The 26,248-nt window shown below is 44.7% G+C and overlaps 1 protein-coding gene across 1 annotated transcript; it reads right to left on the bottom strand.

Annotated features, from left to right (window-relative positions):
- Positions 1-1,138: 1,138 nt before the first annotated feature.
- LOC117443951 (zinc finger protein 658B-like) lies at positions 1,139-21,494 on the bottom strand. Its single transcript, XM_034079730.2, has 6 exons — positions 21,409-21,494; positions 20,236-20,333; positions 18,694-18,761; positions 18,428-18,563; positions 6,613-6,678; positions 1,139-3,269 (listed from the first exon to the last, which is right to left on the bottom strand). The coding sequence occupies exons 2-6, from the start codon at positions 20,317-20,319 to the stop codon at positions 1,968-1,970; spliced, it is 1,656 nt and encodes a 551-aa protein (XP_033935621.1). The 5' UTR covers positions 20,320-20,333; positions 21,409-21,494; the 3' UTR covers positions 1,139-1,967.
- Positions 21,495-26,248: the final 4,754 nt, after the last annotated feature.

Genomic DNA, 26,248 nt, shown 5'->3' with positions numbered 1-26,248 from the left:
CTGCTCGCAGCTGTGTGAGCTGCTGCAGGAGCAGACAGGCTTCCGTGTCGGCGTCTCGGCGATACAGGAGAACAAGCGAAACTCATCCTGAGCACACACAAACACTCACAGCCGAAGTAAAAACAATAAGTGTGGCGTTTTGGGGCAGCATAGACTGTTTTACAGTTTTACTCGCTACATGGTGTACTTTGAGGGTTTTTGACACTGCAGACCGTTTACATGCAGAAAAACCTTCATAACACACAAGGGGACGGGTAATAACCGGAAAAGCATGACCTTTAAGAAAGTATCCAATATCATTAAATTCAACTTGCAATTTTTTTTACAAATGAGACCTTTCTTAACTGTCAATGCTGCAAAGTCATACCTCTACTGTGTGATTCTATCCCACATTGAATACGGTTTGACAAACTGGTCGTTTGCTTGAGCCACAAACCTGAAACCCATCGAACAGCTGTACAAGAGAGCTATCCAGGTGTTTGACAGAAAGCCACATTCATACCACCACTGTACCATCCTTGGAAAACACAATTTCTTGAGTTTTGATCATTTTAAGTCTTTTAAAAGTATGTGTTTATATTATAAATGTTTACATGGACTGCCCCCCCCCCCCCCTTAGGGGAGTTCATCCACAAAAAACACACTGGACGCTGCACTAGGTCAGAAACCAGAGGAGACTGTGAAGTCCACCGCAGACGGACAACTTTTGGACAAATGTCTTCTCCATTAAAGGCAGCTCTTTGTGGAACAGCCTCCCAACTGAGATACGGGATTGTCGTTTTTAACGATTGAAGCAACCAGACGTGCAATCACCGCTAAATGCACTTTAACACAGGGGTATCTCCTCTTGCACTTTATGCAGCTCTTGTATCATCTCTTAAACTTGATATGTCGTTGCTGCTATATTGTACTGCCATGTGGTAAATACTTGTGTGTGCTGCTCTTGCATATCATGTATTTATTTTTTGCTATGTTTATAAATGTCACGTTCTTATAAATTGTATGCCAGAGCTCAAATCCGGCATATTTACACTTGAAGCATTATTTGTCTTAAGTGTTCATGAATGTGCATTGTCCCTATTCAAATAAACAATGAAATGAGAAACTAGAAAGCAAGTTTTAAGTTTACAGCTCAGATTATTACAGCAGCAAGAATCACATTTACTGTGACGGCCATCACAATGAAGTCAAAGAATGAACATGAGATAATATTATAGCAGAGTTTCACTAACAAAACAAGAACGTCACAAATATACTTTATCACTTCTCATACCAAACGTGTCTTAGTGTTTTGAACATCACTTGAAGTAATAAATAAAAAAGTACCAAAAAGGCAACTCAAACATTTCAATTGAACATAAACGTAGAATAAAAACTATTCAGTGAACGTCACACACAGAAGCAAATACGGTGTGTGGCAACAAACATTCTGAACTTGATGCTCACTGAAATTGCATCTGCACACATAACAGATAATTGATTAGGAAGTATAATATATACAGACCAAAGATCAAGAGATGCTTCTATTTACAGATGTTCCCTAAACTTCACATTCACAGACTGCTGGTCTGGACAGATCATTGTTACGTTCAGCATCGCAGCAACAGCATACATTTGCTTTATATAAATCAAAAAACATTTTTATTAAGGAGAGCACTCACATATAGAACTAAGTTAGTGAGGGCAGCCGGGTTTTGGGGAAGTCTGAATGTAGTCCATAAAAAACATGTTTATTAGAGCGTAAAGTCACTGTTGGTCAGCTTTACATTTGGAAAAAATCAGGGGGAATGCTAGCTTGACTCAGAAAAGGATCAGTTGGAGGCAGAGTGAGTGCACTGGTGGGATCTAAGATTACTACCTTGAGAAAAGGTTTCCCCACACTCTTCACAGCTGTATGGTTTCTCTTCTGTGTGAATACGATGATGGATCTTAAGATGACCTGATGTAGAGAAAGTTTCCCCATACTATTAACAGTTGTATGGTCTCTCTACTGTGTGAATGCGTTGGTGGTATTCAAGGGTAATTTTTTGAGAAAATGTTTTCCCACACTCTTCACAGCTGTGTGGTTTCTCTCCTGTGTGAATACGATGATGTGCTGTGAGATCACTTGATTGAGCAAACGTTTTCCCAAACTCTTCACAGTTGTATGGTTTCTCTCTTGTGTGAATGCGTTGGTGGTATTCAAGGGTAACCTTTTGAGAAAATGCTTTCCCACACACTTCACAGCTGTGTGGTTTCTCTGCTGTGTGGATGCGCTGGTGTATAGAAAGGCTGCTTTTTTGAGAAAATGTTTTCCCACATTGGTCACAGCTGTGTGGTTTCTCTCCAGTGTGAATACGATAATGGACCTGAAGTCCACTTGGTGTAGTAAAATCTTTCCCGCATTGGTCACAGCTGTGTGGTTTCTCTACTGTGTGGATGTGCTGGTGTATTGAAAGGCCGAGTTTTCGACTAAATGTTTTCCCACATTGGTCACAGCTGTGTGGTTTCTCTCCTGTGTGAATACGATAATGGACCTGAAGTGCACTTTGTGTAGTGAAATCTTTCCCACATTGGTCACAGCTGTGTGGTTTCTCTGCTGTGTGCATGCGCTGGTGTGTTGAAAGGTTGCTTTTTTGAGAAAATGTTTTCCCACATTGGTCACAGCTGTGTGGTTTCTCTCCAGTGTGAATACGACAATGGACCTGAAGTCCTTTTGGTGTAGTGAAATCTTTCCCGCATTGGTCACAGCTGTGTGGTTTCTCTACTGTGTGGATGTGCTGGTGTCTTGAAAGGCCGCTTTTTCGACTAAATGTTTTCCCACATTGGTCACAGCTGTGTGGTTTCTCTCCTGTGTGAATACGATAATGGACCTGAAGTGCACTTTGTGTAGTGAAATCTTTCCCACATTGGTCACAGCTGTGTGGTTTCTCTACTGTGTGGATGTGCTGGTGTATTGAAAGGCCGAGTTTTCGACTAAATGTTTTCCCACATTGGTCACAGCTGTGTGGTTTCTCTCCTGTGTGAATACGATAATGGGCCCGAAGTCTACATGGTGCAGTGAAAGCTTTCCCACATTGGTCACAGCTGTATGGTTTCTCTCCAGTGTGAATACGATAATGGACCTTAAGTCCTCTTGGTGCAGTGAAAGCTTTCCCACATTGGTCACAGATGTGTGGTTTCTCTCCAGTGTGAATACGATAATGGGCCTGAAGTCCACTTCGTGTAGCGAAATCGTTCCCACATTGGTCACAGCTGAATTGTTTTGGTTCCTTTTTTCTTCTCTGTTTCTAAAAAAGACAGACAGATAAAGAGTCAGTGAGAGGCTGTGATGCAGATATATCTAAAAACTAAAATAAAAGTCTGTAAAATAAACCCCACAATGTTCAAGTTTGATTTATCATTAAATAAAAGTACAGGTTTAAATACATACTGATATACACCTGAACATGAGCAGGAGAGGACTCTTTAAAGTAGAGACACTAATTAAAGAGTGACAATGCCGCCAACATGCGTAACGCGTTCACTGTGTGCTTCCCAACGGAGCAAGACGATGAAGATGTTGATGAAGAGGATGATCTTGATGACCCAGAGCTATGGCATGACCTTTCCCTTGAAGATACGGTAGAATCAGGAAACGGTAGATGCTGCCCTGGCAAAAAAACAGCGCTTGCAGTGTTTTGCGCACACACTGCAGCTGGTGTGGGAGACGGATTGAAGGAAACAAAAGGAAGAACCTCTTCTCTTGCAAAGTTGTCGAAGCTCAGCTCACTGCTGCATACAAGCACAACCTTTAAAGATGTGTTTGATGCTGAATTTGGGGAACAAAAAGGCATCCCTGCTGCTGTCACCACAAGATGGAACTCCACACTCAGGCAAGTGAAGGCAGTACTCCATTGTGAACATCCGAAGCTTTGCCGTGTACTAGAAAAGGCTGGGCACAAGGAGTTGTTGTTCACAGCACGGGAGTGGAATGTTTTGAAGGAGTTGGTGGACATCATGAATCCATTTGGAGAAGCAACAGATTTGACACAAGGGGAAAAGATAGTGACAATCAGTTCTGTTGTTCCATCTGTCCTGTCCCTAAATCACCACCTTGAGAAGCTGAAGCCACAAGTCCGTTTCCTCAGCAGCCTGGTTAGAAGTCTCCAGGTGTCCCTGAAGAAAAGGTTTGGGGGGATTTTCATCAATGTGAAAATGGCCACATTAACACAGGATGGAACAACTGCCCCCTTTTCAGATCCTGTGTTCCTCAAAAGCAGCTGCTTTGGATCCAGCCTGTTCTCTGATGTGGATAGACCACCATGTGCTGGTCAGTCTTGAGGTCAAAGCTCAGGTTCTAATTAAAGGTAAACTTAATTGAGTTTATTATTACTATTTTACTCATCATTTCCTTTTAATTGATTGCAACAATAATATGTGTTCATTTTAACCTACAATACTTCACCAATACAAAATATAATAAGGGCTCTTTTGTGTCTTCTTTTGTTTTGTTTTTACATGTTTTGCCAGAACTGATCCTGCGAGAGGCTGTGGAGACAGAGCAACCTACGCCTTGTGTTGATGAGGAAGAGCAAGAGAGCCTTGGACAAGGTGAAGGGCTGTTTGCTGCCTACCATAAGAGGAAGAAGATGGATGTTGGGACCACTCCAGCACTGCAGCTAAGTCACTATCTCCACATCGCTGACGGACAGAATGTCCTTTTGTTCTGGGCAATGAACATGAAGGATCTTCCTTCATGTTCAAAGTGGCCATCAGAGTTTTGGCAGTGCCTGCCTCCAGTGCTCCAGTGGAGCGAGTTTTTAGCCATGGTGGCATCATCCTGCGACCCCATCGTGCACAAATGAGTGACCGACTATTGACCAATTTGGTCTTTTGCAGATGCAATGCATTATAGGGCCCGAGATAATAGAACAAGTGTGGGTGAATGAAACTGTTACTTCATGTTATGTTTATGCAACTGTTATGTTTCTCAGCCTGTCGCTTAATTTGGGCAAATGTGGTCTCTTGGACCCTGAGATTAATGCATCTATAACTTGTGTTTTTCACTCACTCACACTGTCTGACAATAACAAACACACACTTCACATACTTTTTCATAATAAAAAAAAGCACACAAATTGTGTGGCTGAATTAAACTGTTAGTTCATTTTATGTTTATGCAACTGTTGTGTTGAAAAGCACATAATGACTTGTTTAAGACTCGGTTTTCAAAGTTTAGGACTTGGGACTTGACGGCAAAGACTTGGTCCCAGCTCTGCTACATACTGATATACACCTGAACACCAGCAGGAGAGGACTCTTTAAAGTAGAGACACTACATACTGATATACACCTGAACATCAGCAGGAGAGGACTCTTTAAAGTAGAGACACTACATACTGATATACACCTGAACACCAGCAGGAGAGGACTCTTTAAAGTAGAGATCCTACATACTGATATACACCTGAATATCAGCAGGAGAGGACTCTTTAAAGTAGAGACACTACATACTGATATACACCTGAACACCAGCAGGAGAGGACTCTTTAAAGTAGAGACCCTACATACTGATATACACCTGAACATCAGCAGGAGAGGACTCTTTAAAGTAGAGACACTAGATACTGATATACACCTGAACATCAGCAGGAGAGGAATCTTTAAAGTAGAGACACTACATACTGATATACACCTGAACACCAGCAGGAGAGGACTCTTTAAAGTAGAGACCCTACATACTGATATACACCTGAACATCAGCAGGAGAGGACTCTTTAAAGTAGAGACACTACATACTGATATACACCTGAACACCAGCAGGAGAGGACTCTTTAAAGTAGAGACCCTACATACTGATATACACCTGAACATCAGCAGGAGAGGACTCTTTAAAGTAGAGACACTAGATACTGATATACACCTGAACACCAGCAGGAGAGGACTCTTTAAAGTAGAGACCCTACATACTGATATACACCTGAACATCACAGGAGAGGACTCTTTAAAGTAGAGACACTACATACTGATATACACCTGAACACCAGCAGGAGAGGACTCTTTAAAGTAGAGACACCACATACTGATATACACCTGAACATCAGCAGGAGAGGACTCTTTAAAGTAGAGACACTACATACCGATCTACACCTGAACATCAGCAGGAGAGGACTCTTTAAAGTAGAGACACTACATACTGATATACACCTGAACACCAGCAGGAGAGGACTCTTTAAAGTAGAGACCCTACATACCGATATACACCTGAACATCAGCAGGAGAGGACTCTTTAAAGTAGAGACACTACATACTGATATACACCTGAACACCAGCAGGAGAGGACTCTTTAAAGTAGAGACACCACATACTGATATACACCTGAACATCAGCAGGAGAGGACTCTTTAAAGTAGAGACACTACATACCGATCTACACCTGAACATCAGCAGGAGAGGACTCTTTAAAGTAGAGACACTACATACTGATATACACCTGAACATCAGCAGGAGAGGACTCTTTAAAGTAGAGACACTATATACTGATATACACCTGAACATCAGCAGGAGAGGACTCTTTAAAGTAGAGACACTACATACTGATATACACCTGAATAACAGTGATGGAGTATGTTGAGATGAAGTGAACACTGACCTCAGGTCTGGGCGTCTCGTTGTTCTCCTCCAGGCTGCTCTCAGAGCTGCTTCTCCTGCTGGCTCTCTGGAACAAGTATTACACTACAGTCACCACAACACTAATCTACAGCTAAGAAGTAGCTTAGCAGCAGAGGTGGGAAGTACCCTTACTCAAGTACTGTACTCAAGTACAAGTTGCGGACTGGCCATTGGGAATACCGGGAGTTTCCCCGGTGGGCCGTTGCTGTGTGTGGGCCGGAGGGCCAACAAAACAACTTCATACTATAGAGGTACTTGTACTTTACCTGAGTATTTACATTGTATGCTACTTCTACTCCACTACAGTTCAGAGGTACATGGTGTACTTCTACTCCTCTACAGTTCAGAGGTACATGGTGTACTTCTACTCCTCTACAGTTCAGAGGTACATGGTGTACTTCTACTCCACTACAGTTCAGAGGTACATGGTGTACTTCTACTCCTCTACAGTTCAGAGGTACATGGTGTACTTCTACTCCACTACAGTTCAGAGGTACATGGTGTACTTCTACTCCTCTACAGTTCAGAGGTACATGGTGTACTTCTACTCCTCTACAGTTCAGAGGTACATGGTGTACTTCTACTCCACTACAGTTCAGAGGTACATGGTGTACTTCTACTCCACTACAGTTCAGAGGTACATGGTGTACTTCTACTCCTCTACAGTTCAGAGGTACATGGTGTACTTCTACTCACTACAGTTCAGAGGTACATGGTGTACTTCTCCTCCTCTACAGTTCAGAGGTACATGGTGTACTTCTACTCCTCTACAGTTCAGAGGTACATGGTGTACTTCTACTCCACTACAGTTCAGAGGTACATGGTGTACTTCTACTCACTACAGTTCAGAGGTACATGGTGTACTTCTACTCCTCTACAGTTCAGAGGTACATGGTGTACTTCTACTCCTCTACAGTTCAGAGGTACATGGTGTACTTCTACTCCACTACAGTTCAGAGGTACATGGTGTACTTCTACTCCTCTACAGTTCAGAGGTACATGGTGTACTTCTACTCCTCTACAGTTCAGAGGTACATGGTGTACTTCTACTCCTCTACAGTTCAGAGGTACATGGTGTACTTCTACTCCTCTACAGTTCAGAGGTACATGGTGTACTTCTACTCACTACAGTTCAGAGGTACATGGTGTACTTCTACTCCTCTACAGTTCAGAGGTACATGGTGTACTTCTACTCCTCTACAGTTCAGAGGTACATGGTGTACTTCTCCTCCTCTACAGTTCAGAGGTACATGGTGTACTTCTACTCCTCTACAGTTCAGAGGTACATGGTGTACTTCTACTCCTCTACAGTTCAGAGGTACATGGTGTACTTCTACTCCTCTACAGTTCAGAGGTACATGGTGTACTTCTACTCCTCTACAGTTCAGAGGTACATGGTGTACTTCTACTCCTCTACAGTTCAGAGGTACATGGTGTACTTCTACTCCTCTACAGTTCAGAGGTACATGGTGTACTTCTACTCCACTACAGTTCAGAGGTACATGGTGTACTTCTACTCCTCTACAGTTCAGAGGTACATGGTGTACTTCTACTCCTCTACAGTTCAGAGGTACATGGTGTACTTCTACTCCTCTACAGTTCAGAGGTACATGGTGTACTTCTACTCCACTACAGTTCAGAGGTACATGGTGTACTTCTACTCCTCTACAGTTCAGAGGTACATGGTGTACTTCTACTCCTCTACAGTTCAGAGGTACATGGTGTACTTCTACTCCTCTACAGTTCAGAGGTACATGGTGTACTTCTACTCCTCTACAGTTCAGAGGTACATGGTGTACTTCTACTCCTCTACAGTTCAGAGGTACATGGTGTACTTCTACTCCTCTACAGTTCAGAGGTACATGGTGTACTTCTACTCCTCTACAGTTCAGAGGTACATGGTGTACTTCTACTCCTCTACAGTTCAGAGGTACATGGTGTACTTCTACTCCTCTACAGTTCAGAGGTACATGGTGTACTTCTACTCCTCTACAGTTCAGAGGTACATGGTGTACTTCTACTCCTCTACAGTTCAGAGGTACATGGTGTACTTCTACTCCTCTACAGTTCAGAGGTACATGGTGTACTTCTACTCCTCTACAGTTCAGAGGTACATGGTGTACTTCTACTCCTCTACAGTTCAGAGGTACATGGTGTACTTCTACTACTACAGTTCAGAGGTACATGGTGTACTTCTACTCTCTACAGTTCAGAGGTACATGGTGTACTTCTACTCTCTACAGTTCAGAGGTACATGGTGTACTTCTACTCCTCTACAGTTCAGAGGTACATGGTGTACTTCTACTCCTCTACAGTTCAGAGGTACATGGTGTACTTCTACTACAGTTCAGAGGTACATGGTGTACTTCTACTCTCTACAGTTCAGAGGTACATGGTGTACTTCTACTCCTCTACAGTTCAGAGGTACATGGTGTACTTCTACTACAGTTCAGAGGTACATGGTGTACTTCTACTCCTCTACAGTTCAGAGGTACATGGTGTACTTCTACTCCTCTACAGTTCAGAGGTACATGGTGTACGTCTACTCTCTACAGTTCAGAGGTACATGGTGTACTTCTACTCCTCTACAGTTCAGAGGTACATGGTGTACTTCTACTACAGTTCAGAGGTACATGGTGTACTTCTACTCTCTACAGTTCAGAGGTACATGGTGTACTTCTACTCCTCTACAGTTCAGAGGTACATGGTGTACTTCTACTACAGTTCAGAGGTACATGGTGTACTTCTACTCTCTACAGTTCAGAGGTACATGGTGTACTTCTACTCCTCTACAGTTCAGAGGTACATGGTGTACGTCTACTCTCTACAGTTCAGAGGTACATGGTGTACTTCTACTCTCTACAGTTCAGAGGTACATGGTGTACTTCTACTCCTCTACAGTTCAGAGGTACATGGTGTACTTCTACTCCTCTACAGTTCAGAGGTACATGGTGTACTTCTACTACAGTTCAGAGGTACATGGTGTACTTCTACTCTCTACAGTTCAGAGGTACATGGTGTACTTCTACTCCTCTACAGTTCAGAGGTACATGGTGTACTTCTACTACAGTTCAGAGGTACATGGTGTACTTCTACTCTCTACAGTTCAGAGGTACATGGTGTACTTCTACTCCTCTACAGTTCAGAGGTACATGGTGTACTTCTACTCCTACAGTTCAGAGGTACATGGTGTACTTCTACTCATCTACAGTTCAGAGGTACATGGTGTACTTCTACTCCTCTACAGTTCAGAGGTACATGGTGTACTTCTACTCCTCTACAGTTCAGAGGTACATGGTGTACTTCTACTCTACTACAGTTCAGAGGTACATGGTGTACTTCTACTCCTCTACAGTTCAGAGGTACATGGTGTACTTCTACTCACTACAGTTCAGAGGTACATGGTGTACTTCTACTCACTACAGTTCAGAGGTACATGGTGTACTTCTACTCCTCTACAGTTCAGAGGTACATGGTGTACTTCTACTCCTCTACAGTTCAGAGGTACATGGTGTACTTCTACTCCTCTACGGTTCAGAGGTACATGGTGTACTTCTACTCCTCTACAGTTCAGAGGTACATGGTGTACTTCTACTCCTCTACAGTTCAGAGGTACATGGTGTACTTCTACTCCTCTACAGTTCAGAGGTACATGGTGTACTTCTACTCCTCTACAGTTCAGAGGTACATGGTGTACTTCTACTCCTCTACAGTTCAGAGGTACATGGTGTACTTCTACTCCTCTACAGTTCAGAGGTACATGGTGTACTTCTACTCCACTACAGTTCAGAGGTACATGGTGTACTTCTACTCCACTACAGTTCAGAGGTACATGGTGTACTTCTACTCCTCTACAGTTCAGAGGTACATGGTGTACTTCTACTCCTCTACAGTTCAGAGGTACATGGTGTACTTCTACTCTCTACAGTTCAGAGGTACATGGTGTACTTCTACTCACTACAGTTCAGAGGTACATGGTGTACTTCTACTCACTACAGTTCAGAGGTACATGGTGTACTTCTACTCACTACAGTTCAGAGGTACATGGTGTACTTCTACTCACTACAGTTCAGAGGTACATGGTGTACTTCTACTCCTCTACAGTTCAGAGGTACATGGTGTACTTCTACTCCTCTACAGTTCAGAGGTACATGGTGTACTTCTCCTCCTCTACAGTTCAGAGGTACATGGTGTACTTCTCCTCCTCTACAGTTCAGAGGTACATGGTGTACTTCTACTCCTCTACAGTTCAGAGGTACATGGTGTACTTCTACTCCTCTACGGTTCAGAGGTACATGGTGTACTTCTACTCCTCTACGGTTCAGAGGTACATGGTGTACTTCTACTCCTCTACGGTTCAGAGGTACATGGTGTACTTCTACTCCTCTACAGTTCAGAGGTACATGGTGTACTTCTACTCCTCTACAGTTCAGAGGTACATGGTGTACTTCTACTCCTCTACAGTTCAGAGGTACATGGTGTACTTCTACTCCTCTACAGTTCAGAGGTACATGGTGTACTTCTACTCCACTACAGTTCAGAGGTACATGGTGTACTTCTACTCCACTACAGTTCAGAGGTACATGGTGTACTTCTCCTCCTCTCCAGTTCAGAGGTACATGGTGTACTTCTACTCTCTACAGTTCAGAGGTACATGGTGTACTTCTACTCACTACAGTTCAGAGGTACATGGTGTACTTCTACTCACTACAGTTCAGAGGTACATGGTGTACTTCTACTCACTACAGTTCAGAGGTACATGGTGTACTTCTACTCACTACAGTTCAGAGGTACATGGTGTACTTCTACTCCTCTACAGTTCAGAGGTACATGGTGTACTTCTCCTCCTCTACAGTTCAGAGGTACATGGTGTACTTCTCCTCCTCTACAGTTCAGAGGTACATGGTGTACTTCTCCTCCTCTACAGTTCAGAGGTACATGGTGTACTTCTCCTCCTCTACAGTTCAGAGGTACATGGTGTACTTCTCCTCCTCTCCATGTATTTATACCTTTAGTTTCTTCTCAGATGAATGCTGTGAAATCTAACCAAGAGTTGGATCAGACTTTAGTTCCACCTGGAGTGAATCCACCAGCTGCAAATGAAAGCCGTGTTGTATCCGATGGGAACGTGTGGTTTTGTGACAGTTGTTCTAATAATGAACACAAATATAATAAGTAAGGCATTACACAAATCAGTGTTTTTATACTCGAGGTATGTCATCTCAAATGAAGGCAAGGCGGCACAGACTACCACACTGAAAAAAGTGTAACGACTGTCATTTAATCAAAGTACATTTTTAAACTGGTCTAATTAGGAATCATGGTTTCCGTTTGTCATGATTTTTTCCGTTCGCCCAGAAGCAGAACCCCCCCTGAAATAACTTAAAAACAATATTCAACCTAAATCCTTATTTTCACTTCAAAGCGTGTCACATGACCACGTGACGTACGAAGCTGTCCATTACACCGCTACCCGCTCTCGTGAGAGTCGGACCCAAAAACACTAAATAAGGTAAGGATTTGAAATGGTTGTTTTTTTTATTTAAAGCTATGTTTAGATGTTTATCCATTTCGTGTCGTGTCAAGATAAACAACTAGTTTACCACCTGTCTTTCTATGGGCAAAGTGTAACCACGTGTCACAAAGTAGCAAAGTGGGGGAAGAACGCAAAGGTCCCTGAGAAGATGTTATGAATGTGGTGACTGAAATGTACGGAGCCCCCGAGGGGGCCTGGAGGAGGAAAAACCTTTCATTTAGTACTTCCTGGTCAGTGCGGCGCTACGGCAACACAGAAACCACAACAATGGAGCGGTTCATCGATTTGACTTTGAGCTTGGCCTGTGTGGAAGGGTTCCCGCCTTCAGGTTCCTCGGCACACACATCGCTGAAGATCTATCCTGGTCTGTCAACACCACAACATCTGTGAAAAGGCCCAGCAGCGACTCCACCTCCTGAGCATCCTCAGGACAAACAACCTGGAGGAGAAGCTTCTGGTGTCTTTCTACCGCTGCTCCATAGAGAGTGCGGCATATTGCCTAACCACGTGGTGTTCACAGCCCAGAAGGTCATCGGCCTTCTCTGGAGGAACTCTTCAGCCAACGTTGCCTCAACAGAGCAGGCAAAATAATTGCAGACTCTTCACACCCTGGACACTTCCTGTTTGCTCTTCTGCCCTCCGGTAGACGCTACAGGGCAATTCAATCAAGAACAAACCGACTGAAAGACAGTTTCTACCCCAGAGCCATACGAGAACTGAACACCGTCAGACGCTGAACTGAACAGTTACAACTTCCAACTGCACTACTTTTTAATAGTTTATTAACTTATGAACTGATCGACATCAGAGATGCAAATATCATCCCTGTGTTTTTATATTGTAAACTGTATTTAAATAATGTGCGGGCAGGGATGGATGTGTGGGCATGTTTAATGTGTATATGTTTATATAGATAATATATGTATTCGTTGTATGTGGAAATGCACTGCGAGGATTGCTTTTTTAAATTCCGTTGTACCTGGTGCGATGACAATAAAGGAATTCTATTCTTCTATTCTATTTTAAATATAAAGATATAACATCAGTGCTTGGCAATAGGCACGGTTTCACACAGACTGTATATAAAGGTTTTCACATAAGTGCAGACACCTCAGGAGAACACTCAGAGCGAGGGACATGCACGTTCCTCTGAGTTATGGACAGATTCGAATTTCGCGGATCAATAACTCATGAACATAACGTTGTAAAAATACAAACAACATGACTTTACCATCATAGCACGGTAGACAACGAGCTACAGAGTCGCTTTGATCAGAACAGTTCGATACGCGCCGTCATCCGAGCTAAACATCAAGCATTGGTCACAATGTGCAGCTGGAGGAGAGGAGGAGTGCTTAGGGACCGTCTACAAGCTGCAACGGGGTTTTGTGAGATCTCGCAAAACATATATATATTTTTTCATATATATTTGTTCTTCTTCTCCATGTCCCCTAGGGGGCTCCGCAGAAATGCATATAACTGTGAGTGGCATGGGCCTTTGGAGGAAACCGAGAGTGTTTAGTTCAAGCTTGTGTATGAGCAGGGGCTGGGGCCGTCGGGGCTAAACGGAGCACAGAGTACAACGCTAACTTCATCAGCATGTCTTCATTAAAAAGCATTTTCAATGCGTGCTCCGCTCATAAACACACCGCAGCATATTGAACACACTAACCAGACCCCAGCCAGCGTCAGAGATGTTGATACTTTAGGCGAGCCGTTATTGAAGCTGCGGGGCCGCTACAGTTCTGTGGCTGAAGGTGTATCTCTGCTCCGCAGCAACCCGCACTCGGACCACGCCGCTCCGGGGGGGCTGTAACCGGAGGGGGCTGTAACCGGAGGGGGCTGTAACCGGGGGGGCTGTAACCGGGGGGGCTGTAACCGGAGGGGGCTGTAAACGGAGGGGGCTGTAACCGGAGGGGGCTGTAAACGGAGGGGGCTGTAACCGGAGGGGGCTGTAACCGGAGGGGGCTGTAACCGGGGGGGCTGTAACCGGGGGGGCTGTAACCGGAGGGGGCTGTAACCGGGGGGGCTGTAACCGGGGGGGCTGTAACCGGAGGGGGCTGTAAACGGAGGGGAGGGGGAAACAACCCGAACCCCCTGTAACGCGCTGCCCGTCTTGGTGACCATGCTTTGAGGGTGTGTGGTTTATGCTGGGCTGAGATCGTTTAAATACACCTTGTTTATTTATTATTTATTTCCTTTGTGTTTACAGGTTTGCTGTTTCCACCGAAGGTCACAATTTACTCTGATTTGGTAAGTTACAAAATGAACTGAATTACAGACACATGCATTTCCAAACATCTGGTCTTTCCAAACATCTGGTCTTTCCAAACATCTGGTCTACCTACGCTGTCAAATGTATTATCTCTTCGATTTGCATTCGCTATAAACTCCGTACATCTGCGGACACTGAACATGAGAGCAATATAAATCTTCCACAATGTTAGCCATATCAAACCACACAAATCTAGCAACCTAGATAACCAACTTGAGGTAACATACACCAAACCTTTACACTATGCAACTAGAGGCAACAACAACTGGTGACTCCCCATGCTCAACTCAGGCTACGGGAAGGCTACTGGAAGGCTACTGGAAGGCAACTGGAAGGCTACTGGAAGGCTACTGGAAGGCAACTGGAAGACTACTGGAAGGCAACTGGAAGGCAACTGGAAGGCTACTGGAAGGCAACTGGAAGGCTACTGGAAGGCAACTGGAAGGCAACTGGAAGGCTACTGGAAGGCAACTGGAAGGCTACTGGAAGGCAACTGGAAGGCAGCTGGAAGGCTACTGGAAGGCTACTGGAAGGCTACTGGAAGGCAACTGGAAGGCTACTGGAAGGCAACTGGAAGGCAACTGGAAGGCTACTGGAAGGCAACTGGAAGGCTACTGGAAGGCAACTGGAAGGCTACTAGAAGGCTACTGGAAGGCTAGGGGAAGGCTACTGGAAGGCTACTGGAAGGCTAGGGGAAGGCTACTAGAAGGCTACTGGAAGGCTAGGGGAAGGCTACTGGAAGGCTACTGGAAGGCTACTGGAAGGCTACTGGAAGGCTAGGGGAAGGCTACTGGAAGGCTACTAGAAGGCTACTGGAAGGCAACTGGAAGGCTACTGGAAGGCTACTGGAAGGCAACTGGAAGGCTACTAGAAGGCTACTGGAAGGCTAGGGGAAGGCTACTGGAAGGCTACTGGAAGGCTACTGGAAGGCTAGGGGAAGGCTACTGGAAGGCTACTAGAAGGCTACTGGAAGGCTACTGGAAGGCTACTGGAAGGCTAGGGGAAGGCTACTGGAAGGCTAGGGGAAGGCTACTGGAAGGCTACTGGAAGGCTACTGGAAGGCTACTGGAAGGCTAGGGGAAGGCTACTGGAAGGCTACTGGAAGGCTACTGGAAGGCTAGGGGAAGGCTACTGGAAGGCTACTAGAAGGCTACTGGAAGGCTACTAGAAGGCTACTGGAAGGCTACGGGAAGGCAACTGGAAGGCTACGGGAAGGCTACTGGAAGACTACTGGAAGGCTACTGGAAGGCTACGGGAAGGCAACTGGAAGGCTACTGGAAGGCTACTGGAAGGCAACTGGAAGGCAACTGGAAGGCAACTGGAAGGCAACTGGAAAGCAACTGGAAGGCTACTGGAAGGCTACTGGAAGGCAACTGGAAGGCTACTGGAAGGCTACTGGAAGGCTACTGGAAGGCTACTGGAAGGCAACTGGAAGGCAACTGGAAGGCAACTGGAAGGCAACTGGAAGGCTACTGGAAGGCTACTGGAAGGCTACTGGAAGGCAACTGGAAGGCTACTGGAAGGCTACTGGAAGACTACTGGAAGGCTACTGGAAGGCAACTGGAAGGCTACTGGAAGGCTACTGGAAGACTACTGGAAGGCAACTGGAAGGCTACTGGAAGGCAACTGGAAGGCAACTGGAAGGCTACTGGAAGGCAACTGGAAGGCTACTGGAAGGCTACGGGAAGGCAACTGGAAGGCATCTGGAAGGCTACTGGAAGGCTACGGGAAGGCAACTGGAAGGCTACGGGAAGGCTACTGGAAGACTACTGGAAGGCTACTGGAAGGCTACTGGAAGGCTACTGGAAGGCTACTGGAAGGCTACTGGAAGGCAACTGGAAGGCTACTGGAAGGCAACTGGAAGGCAACTGGAAGGCTACTGGAAGGCAACTGGAAGGCAACTGGAAGGCTACTGGAAGGCTACTGGAAGACTACTGGAAGGCTACTGGAAGGCAACTGGAAGGCTACTGGAAGGCTACTGGAAGACTACTGGAAGGCAACTGGAAGGCTACTGGAAGGCAACTGGAAGGCAACTGGAAGGCTACTGGAAGGCAACTGGAAGGCTACTGGAAGGCTACGGGAAGGCAACTGGAAGGCATCTGGAAGGCTACTGGAAGGCTACTGGAAGGCTACTGGAAGGCAACTGGAAGGCAACTGGAAGGCTACTGGAAGGCTACTGGAAGGCTACTGGAAGGCTACTGGAAGGCAACTGGAAGGCAACTGGAAGGCTACTGGAAGGCTACTGGAAGGCTACTGGAAGGCTACTGGAAGGCAACTGGAAGGCTACTGGAAGGCAACTGGAAGGCAACTGGAAGGCTACTGGAAGGCTACTGGAAGGCTACTGGAAGGCTACTGGAAGGCAACTGGAAGGCAACTGGAAGGCTACTGGAAGGCAACTGGAAGGCTACTGGAAGGCTACTGGAAGGCTACTGGAAGGCTACTGGAAGGCAACTGGAAGGCAACTGGAAGGCAACTGGAAGGCTACTGGAAGGCTACTGGAAGGCTACTGGAAGGCTACTGGAAGGCAACTGGAAGGCAACTGGAAGGCAACTGGAAGGCTACTGGAAGGCTACTGGAAGGCTACTGGAAGGCAACTGGAAGGCTACTGGAAGGCAACTGGAAGGCAACTGGAAGGCTACTGGAAGGCTACTGGAAGGCTACTGGAAGGCTACTGGAAGGCTACTGGAAGGCTACTGGATACACAGCGACCCCACAAGAAACCATGGACGTGATCCAGAGACAACTGCTCTAGCCACTTTCTGTCACGCTAAAGCCAACCCCCCACAGCAGACTCTCCATGAGAACCTGCTGCTAGGCCTCACAGAGGAGAACACCAGTCACATGCCACACCAAACCTTTAGCATATTTACCTCAAAGAAAACTGGCCCAAACTAGATTATTATAAAGCTCTCCAAAACAACTACATCCATGTGTGATACTCCAACCTAAATTAGCACAGCAAACACATGGTAACAACATTTGACTTGGACGAGCCCCCATGTCACGCCCTGGCTCAAGGACGGACAACAGAAGGAGACCACACGCCATTCCTCCCATTAAAGCATATTTATTTAAAGAAACTAAGCTAACTATGAAGTCAGTTCATTGGTAGTGTGTGTAGTGTGTGTAGTGTGTGAAGTGTGTGAACATGCATCAGTACAGCAAAAACAAACAGAGGGTGGTGAAAGCTGCACAGCACATCGCCAGGACGGAGCTGCCCTCCACGGAGGACCTTTACTCCCAGCGGCTCAGGAAGAAAGCCCTCAGGATTATCAAAGACCCCCATCCCCCCCAGCCACAAACTGCTCAGTCTGCTGCCGTCTGGCAGGCGGTACCGCAGCATCCGGACTACAACCACCAGACTCAGGGACAGCTTCATCCCGCAGGCCAGAAGACTATTTAACACCTGAACTTAGAAACTATTTCATAACATTCATCTAATACTCAGTCATTATTTATCTATTTATCTAATATATCATTCCTATAACTTGTATATAGACTCTTACTGCACTATTTCACTACTTTGTGTATTTTTGTATATACTTGCACTAGATCTTTGTTTATCTGTGTTATTGTGTTGCTCTGTTGGAGAAGCCTGTGACCTAAGATGTTCATCGCCATAGCTACACTGTAGCTACGGTCGTATGACAAAATAAAGGACCTTGAACCTTGAACCAAAGTCCAGTGGAGCCAAGCAACCCAAGAGGAGAGAGAGGCCGTTTCTCAATGTGGAGTACACCTGCTGCAGAGCCACTATTTCAAGTACACTACGTCATCGAGTGGCGCCGAATGCTGGGCATTTAACGTGCATTTAAACAGTCCTTCGGCGCCACTCGATGGCGTAGTGTCCTTGAAATAGTGGCCCGTTTCTCAACGTCGAGTAAACCTGCTGCACTTTCAGGCGAGAGCAGCTGGTTGTGAACTGGAGTCTAATGAAGAGAGAGAGGATTGAACAGAACATCAGTTTTAATAAGCGACTCTTACTTTGAGTTTGCTCCCCACGACGGGCGTGTTCTGGATCTCCCACATGCCTTCAGCGAAGCCTTCGATCCGGACGCCGCTGCCGAACTTCAGCTCGTTCCCGACGTACGGCACGATGTTCTCCGGAAGGATCGTTCCTCTGAGGACGGACATTCAACTCTGAAGTCACCATGTCTTGGCTGTCAGGATTACAGTGTGTGTGTGTGTGTGTGTGTGTGTGTGTGTATATGTGTGTGTGTGCACGTGCATGTGTGTGTGTGTGTACGTACATCTGATGCTTCCCGAAGAAGTAGACCGGGATTCTCTTACTTCTTCCACCGCCGTCACACTGACACACCTGAACACACAGAATATCCCGTTAGCTACACACACCTGCACGCAGGTAGTTGAGCTGAGCTCCCATGAGGAGGGGTCTGAGCTTGACGCAGTGAAATCATACATCTGTGATTCACAGAATCGAGTGGCCCATGGTGGTGGTGGGGTTATGGTATGGGCAGGCGTATGTTATGGACGACGAACACAGGCCACTCGATTCACAACATTACCCTAACCCTACCCCTCACACCAGATACTGCCTGGTTTTCGGACCCCCCCAGACCCCCCCAATAAAGCAAAACTGCACGTTTCAGAGTGGCCTTCTATTGTGGCCAGCCTAAGGCACACCTGTGCAATAGCCATGCTGTCTGATCAGCATCTTGATATGCCACACCTGTGAGGTGGGATGGATTATCTCGGCAAAGGAGAAGTGCTCACGATCACACATTGTTTCAGATTTGTGAACAATATTTGAGAGAAATGGTTATTTTGTGTTTATAGAAAATGTTTTAGATCTTTGAGTTCATCTCATGAAGAATGGGAGCAAAAACAAAAGTGTTGCGTTTATATTTGTGTTCAGTGTATGTCAGGTGCGCGTGACCTGTGGCGCTGCGCGTTCGTCATCTGCAAGGTGCTGACACAGCAGTCAGTGATGGAACTCAGAACATGGTTAAAACAACCAGCCCTTATCGCCAGCAGCAACACTGCATCTGCTGCAGGTAACAGTTCAGATCATGGGGACATTATGTTACCTGTGGCCTGTCGTGGACACTAACGTCCTCCCGCCTCGCCCACGGAGAAGGAGCAGCCGCAGCCGTCTTCGTTACCCCAAACACCGCCACCCCTTGGCGGCCCGCAAGTGTCAGAGGACCTCTGCAAAACAGAGCCTGCCCAGGTATATTTAAAAAAGTACTGTACAGTGGGGTGAGGCGCTCATTTTGCAGGTAATGGTTTCAAAACGCAGATCGGCTGGAATATTCCGGTAAAAAAGATGCCATCTTCTGCATGTAGACATTTCGGTCTTGATTTGTAAAATATCCATAAAGAAATAGTAAATCTGCTTACAGTTCTGTTTAATATGGGTGTTGAGGTGTATCCATAGATCTCTTCATGTTGCTCTCAAAGTGCACCAGATTGATGTTTTAAACTTCAATATTTAAAAAAAAAAAAATCTTCCCGGGGGAGCATGCCCACGGACCCCCCTAGAGGAGGTGAGGACCCCCCTAGAGTGTGTTAGGTCCACTCCCCACTTATAAAAATAGCACTTTCCCACTGCACCCTCTCGAATCTCAGATGCACCCTGAGTCATTTTGTTCTGGAACCGGGCCTGTGTGTGTCATTGAACCTTTTCATATTTAAGTTTGTAGCAAGTAGGGCTGTGTGTGTGTGTGTGTGTGTGTGTGTGTGTGTGTGTGTGTGTGTGTGTGTGTGTGTGTGTGTGTGTGTGTGTGTGTGTGTGTGTGTGTGTGTGTGTGTGTGTGTGTGTGTGTGTGTACCCTGGCAGGCCAGTGGGGGAAGCCCTTCATCTTGGCGAACACCAGGTCTCCCTGTTTGAACTGGTCCCCGTTTTCCCCCGGCATCGTGATAACTCACCCTAATGAGAGACAGCAGAAAGAAAACAGAAATATATTGAGATTACTTAATAACCATCTTGTATATATATATATATATATATATATAGTTTCAGTTTCACATGATGTGTAACTCTTCTCTTGTCTTATTAAAAGTGCATATGTATATCTGGTATGTAATTAAGAAGTAGTATAAAGTGACATCAAATGAAAATACTTCAGCTAATACAACTACCTGCAATCTGTATTTGAGTAAATGTACTTTATTTACTTTCCAACCATGAAAAACTGATTATTTGTGTGCTGTTAACTGTTGACAGCTGTTATCTGAAATGTATAAACCACATCAAAAGTTTAAACAGGGCGTTTATTTTAATGTATCAAAACCCTTTTTCCTTCAGTGTTTAGAACGGGAGAAGAGTGAACTGTGTGACCACTGTATTACATCCTTCACTCGTGGAGCTAAGGTCGGGCGTATTGTTTCCGCACGGACTTATGTGCGCTAACTGTATATACTGTGTGCCCTCCTTGATCCTTCCTCTTGTCTTCCGGCTGCGACCCGACAACATCTGCATTTCCGCTGCTCTTTGAAGCCAGCTGTGTTCCTTCATTGCCCCGCCTCTCGGCACGACAACATACACTGAGTACTTTCTATGTAGAGCATCATATATTTAGTAGCATTTATACATATATTACTGTTAATGTAAATGTGAGATATAATCAAGACAAACAAAGAGTATTAAAAGAATATGTATCTCTGATATGTAGCTGCAGTATGTGACCTTAAAGTATAGTTTCCAACCATAGAAAACGGTTTACTGTAAGGCTGAACTGTTGCTAGATATTACCTGAAAGGTATAAACCACATTCAAAGAGAGAAAGGGTCGTTTCCTTCCATCAGAAACATTTTTTAGTTGGTTTTTAAGTATTCTTTGTTTCATTTCCAGCTCGTCCTCTCTTTGTTTACAAATACAGACCGCTAGCTCCGAAGCTAACTTTAGCATGTGGCTAAACCCTGAGCTGTAGCTGGACCCTAACTCTCTGTGGTTCATATCTATCTCAATGCAAGTTTACCGGGACATTAGAAGGTTTACATACCGTAGAAACCCCCGGGATTATGGTGTGAATCCGGAGACAAAGTCTCTGCTTTCTCTCGTTTCTCAGCTACGATCCTTCTCCTTCTTCTGTCGCCATGGTGACCGGGTACATCGTGTCACGTGACAAACAGCGCTTTCCCGCTGGCAGTTGGACTGTACCATTCTGTGGGGAGACTGGACTGTACCAACTCGGGGTAAATCTGTTAGAAAATGTCAAATAAAGCGAAGTTCGGACAAATATAAAGAGGCTTATTATCTTTAAATGAAACGTGTTAATATATTTTTAATTTCCCTTGATGTAGATGTTATGCCAAATTATTCTATACAGCCTTTAAGAGGCACATATTTAACTTTCTACTACACTATATTTAGTTGATAGATTTAATATTCAAACTATACACACAATATTAAAGCTATCTTCACATTAATTAATCGATTTCTCAGTAATTATATTGTATTATAATATTTATGATTCAGGGGTGGTGTTGGAGCAAACCCAGTAGTGGCTTAAAGCCCAGCTCTGCTCCGTCCGTTAGATGAGCCTGGTCAGATTAATAAAAGAAGGAGTTCAAAACAATAATCTGATTTTAATGGTAAAAAACACCAATACAAGTTTACCGAGTACTCTGGACTCCCAGTTCTGCTGCTGTGCGATACGGGTATCGGGACCGGCCAGTCAGAAACAGGGGGCACCGTGCAAGAATAAACAACAGTATGGACATATTTGGGGCGGAGAGTCACTTCTTATCTTCCACCGGACTCCACTCCTTTAATTTCCCAAGGAAGGTTTCACACAAACTATTCTTTCCCAAACAATCAAACATTGTACACAGATATATTGGTATCAAACATTGTACACAGATATCTTGGTATCAAACATTGTACACAGATATATTGGTATCAAACATTGTACACAGATATCTTGGTATCAAACATTGTACACAGATATCTTGGTATCAAACATTGTACACAGATATATTGGTATCAAACATTGTACACAGATATATTGGTATCAAACATTGTACACAGATATATTGGTATCAAACATTGTACACAGATATCTTGGTATCAAACATTGTACACAGATATCTTGGTATCAAACATTGTACACAGATATCTTGGTATCAAACATTGTACACAGATATCTTGGTATCAAACATTGTACACAGATATCTTGGTATCAAACATTGTACACAGATATATTGGTATCAAACATTGTACACAGATATATTGGTATCAAACATTGTACACAGATATATTGGTATCAAACATTGTACACAGATATATTGGTATCAAACATTGTACACAGATATATTGGTATCAAACATTGTACACAGATATATTGGTATCAAACATTGTACACAGATATCTTGGTATCAAACATTGTACACAGATATCTTGGTATCAAACATTGTACACAGATATATTGGTATCAAACATTGTACACAGATATATTGGTATCAAACATTGTACACAGATATATTGGTATCAAACATTGTACACAGATATATTGGTATCAAACATTGTACACAGATATATTGGTATCAAACATTGTACACAGATATATTGGTATCAAACATTGTACACAGATATATTGGTGCTTGAGATTATATTGGCCCCAGAAAGAACCTTGAAAAGAACCTGTGTGTGTGTTGGTGAGAGGAAGTGTGTGTGTGTGTGTGTGTGTGTGTGTGTGTGTGTGTGTGTGTGTGTGTGTGTGTGTGTGTGTGTGTGTGTGTTGATATCTGGGTCAGGGAGTGTATGTGTGTGTGTCAGGGTGAGAGGAAGTGTGTGTGTGTGTGTTGATATCTGGGTCAGGGAGTGTATGTGTGTGTGTCAGGGTGAGAGGAAGTGTGTGTGTGTGTGTGTGTGTGTGTGTGTGTGTGTGTGTGTGTGTGTGTGTGTGTGATATCTGGGTAGGGTGTGTGTGTGTGTGTGTGTGTGTGTGTGTGTGTCAGGGTGAGAGGAAGTGTGTGTGTGTGTGTGTGTGTGTGTGTGTGTGTGTGTGTGTGTGTGTGTGTGTGTGTGTGTGTGTGTGTGTGTGTGTGTGTGTGTCAGGGTGTCTGGATCATGGAGTGTAAGTAAGAAGGTTTATATATATATATAGGATTACTTTAAAACAGTCCCAAATAATACATGTTCACTTCAATACAGTCCAAGATAATACCTGTTTACTTTATAGTTTAGAACAATATCTGTTTGCTTTAATCCCTCTTTTGATCTCACCTTCAGAGACCAACGTATACACAGCATGTGGAACATGACCACTGTCGTTCTTTTCTATGTCTGTTCCCCAACATTTATATAAATCCATCAGACGCTGGGATTCAGAGACTTTGAACCTGTAGGAACAGTCCACCATAACAACTTCTTATGACCGTGGAGGGAGACCAAAATATGTTTTTAAAAAATGGTCCTTGTCGGCTGAGTCATCGTGCTCGTCCTCCTCCGCGTGTAAGCCAAACAGGGCATTCAGTACGAAGGGGAAGGGGCAGCTTCTCCCTCAAAGAATGGGGTATTGAAACAAAGTCCACACCGGCTATATCCACCTGTTTCAGCGGAGAGTGGAGTCCCCTGGGCCGTCCTGGCTTGCCGTGTCTTTGTCCCCCCGATCCGCTGACGGCGGCTTCTGGGCTGCCTGAGAGAGATGTCTTCCCGATCCTCCTCCTCCGGCCCGCTGATGGCGGCTTCCGGGTCGATGCTGGAGAGATGTCTTCTGGATCCTCCTCCTCCGGCCCGCTGATGGCGGCTTCCGGGTCGATGCTGGAGAGATGTCTTCCCGATCCTCCTCCTCCGGTCCACTGATGGCTGCTTCCGAGTCGACCTCCTCTGCGAGGGCCACGTCCGTCCAGATGTCGTCCCCGGTCCTAGCAGGTGGTTTCCCCGCCGCACACTGGCACCAGCTGTCCCCCTTTCCTCCTATGCGGACGGCATGAGAGGTCCGCTGGGTCACTCGGTCGGGGCCGAAGAGCCTGGGGTTGAGCCACTTTGGCCTGATGACCTTCAGCCAGACGAACTCCGCTGTGTCGGCCTCCTGGGTCCCCCTTTTGGCGCCAGCAACCTGTGTGGAGGAATCTGATAGAAATCCCTCAAGCCTACGCTCAGGGCTCGGGCCCTCGGCTGTTTGACCCCCCACTGCGTATGAATACAGAATTCCAACAAACTGTCATCAAATGTCTTTCTATTATGAACTTAGATGAAATGTATATCCCCATAATGACCTAAACAATAAAGTCTATGGCTTTTACTTCTTTACCAGGCTAGTTACATGATGTTGTCTAAATTGTCTCATTACATTACTATGTTTTAGCTTAACTGTAATATGTTCTTTCTACATTTCAAACCTCAGTTACTTTAATACCTGTTGAACGAGCACTGTAAGTATTGTGGTGCTTTCACTGTTTAATGCACAGCTTGTATTGACTGACATATTTCTTGTTATATATTACTACCGACAAGTTAAAATAAATACAGAATGAAACGATGTACAGGTGTGTTTCTTCAGGAATAGAGTACACAATGGGCAGAATTGACAAACCCATGCATGGTATTTTAAGAGATATGATATGATATGACAAAGTTGTAAATATTTACATTACATTGCATTTAGCTGACGCTTTTATCCAAAACGACTGACAATTACAATAAGTATTTACATGTTTATTACAAAAGCATTTTTCTCAAACCCAGCAGACAGAACATAGAGCTGGTTGTTATGGTGTTTTTTAATACAATACCTGCTTTTTAGTACTGATACCAAAAGAAAAGCAAATAACAAGATATGTAAGTTTTCTAAATACACAAAGAGATGTTGGTGTAAATCAGGATCGATCTGATCAGACTAAATAAATTACAAGTCTGACAGGGAATTTACAGGGGTGGTTCTAGGGGGGCCAGGGGGGGCCAGTGCCCCCCTAACACTGACCTGTGGCCCCCCTAACAATGAAAAGCTTTTTACAATCCAACACTTCATATTTTAGTGTGTGACAATAGAGGTTTCTCAATACTCAAATTTCCCCTCCTCGACTCCTATTCTCGAGACTTAGGAGATGCGAGCGGAGGACTGAGGAGGGGAACCGAGGAGAGAGGAGGGGAACCGAGGAGAGAGGAGAGGAAGCAGCAGGCGGTGAGAGAAAGGAGAACTCCTCTCCTCTGAGCGGTCATCTTAAAGAGACGTCCATTAATGATGACAGGAGGCTCAGCCTCTGTCTGAGGACACATGTGTTCAAGACCACTTATATATCTACTTTGATTCATTCACAGGACGGTGTCATGAGACAATAACAGGCTACAGATGCGGGGACACACACACACACACACACACACACACACACACACACATATTTATATAAATATATACAATTTCAGAATCAAACAAGTATGAGAGCACTCTCATAATAACGTAACACAATCAGAGACTGGATATAAATGGCAAAGATATGTAGAAAATAAACGCATTTGAAATACGTTCATAACAAATGTAAAGTGGGAGTATCATATGCACGCAAAATCGGACTTCTGCGTATCTATTGTACGCCTTTGCAAAGTCGTGTCATTTGTACGCAGACTGAAGAGAGTGGGCTGGTATTTTATTATGTGAAGCACTAAATGGTCTTAGAAACATATTGACTCTTTGTTTGTAGATATCTACTAAACTAAAGCAAATAAAGAGAGTAGGCCTGTTACACTGAGTTATACACACTGCTCTGCTTTCTGCACGGACCTCTCAGCTGTTCTCTCTGTAAACATTGCGTCTGATGAGAGCAGTTTCTAAAATAATATCCAGGGGATGCATGCAGAGCTGTCATTGGCTGAGATAAGTCCGGCCGTGCGTAACGCCT

This window comes from Pseudochaenichthys georgianus, unplaced genomic scaffold, assembly GCF_902827115.2.
Source record: "Pseudochaenichthys georgianus unplaced genomic scaffold, fPseGeo1.2 scaffold_707_arrow_ctg1, whole genome shotgun sequence".
NCBI classification, from domain to species: domain Eukaryota; kingdom Metazoa; phylum Chordata; class Actinopteri; order Perciformes; family Channichthyidae; genus Pseudochaenichthys; species Pseudochaenichthys georgianus.
Note: the sequence above shows the minus strand (reverse complement) of the source record. Positions and strands in the feature narration are given on the sequence as shown.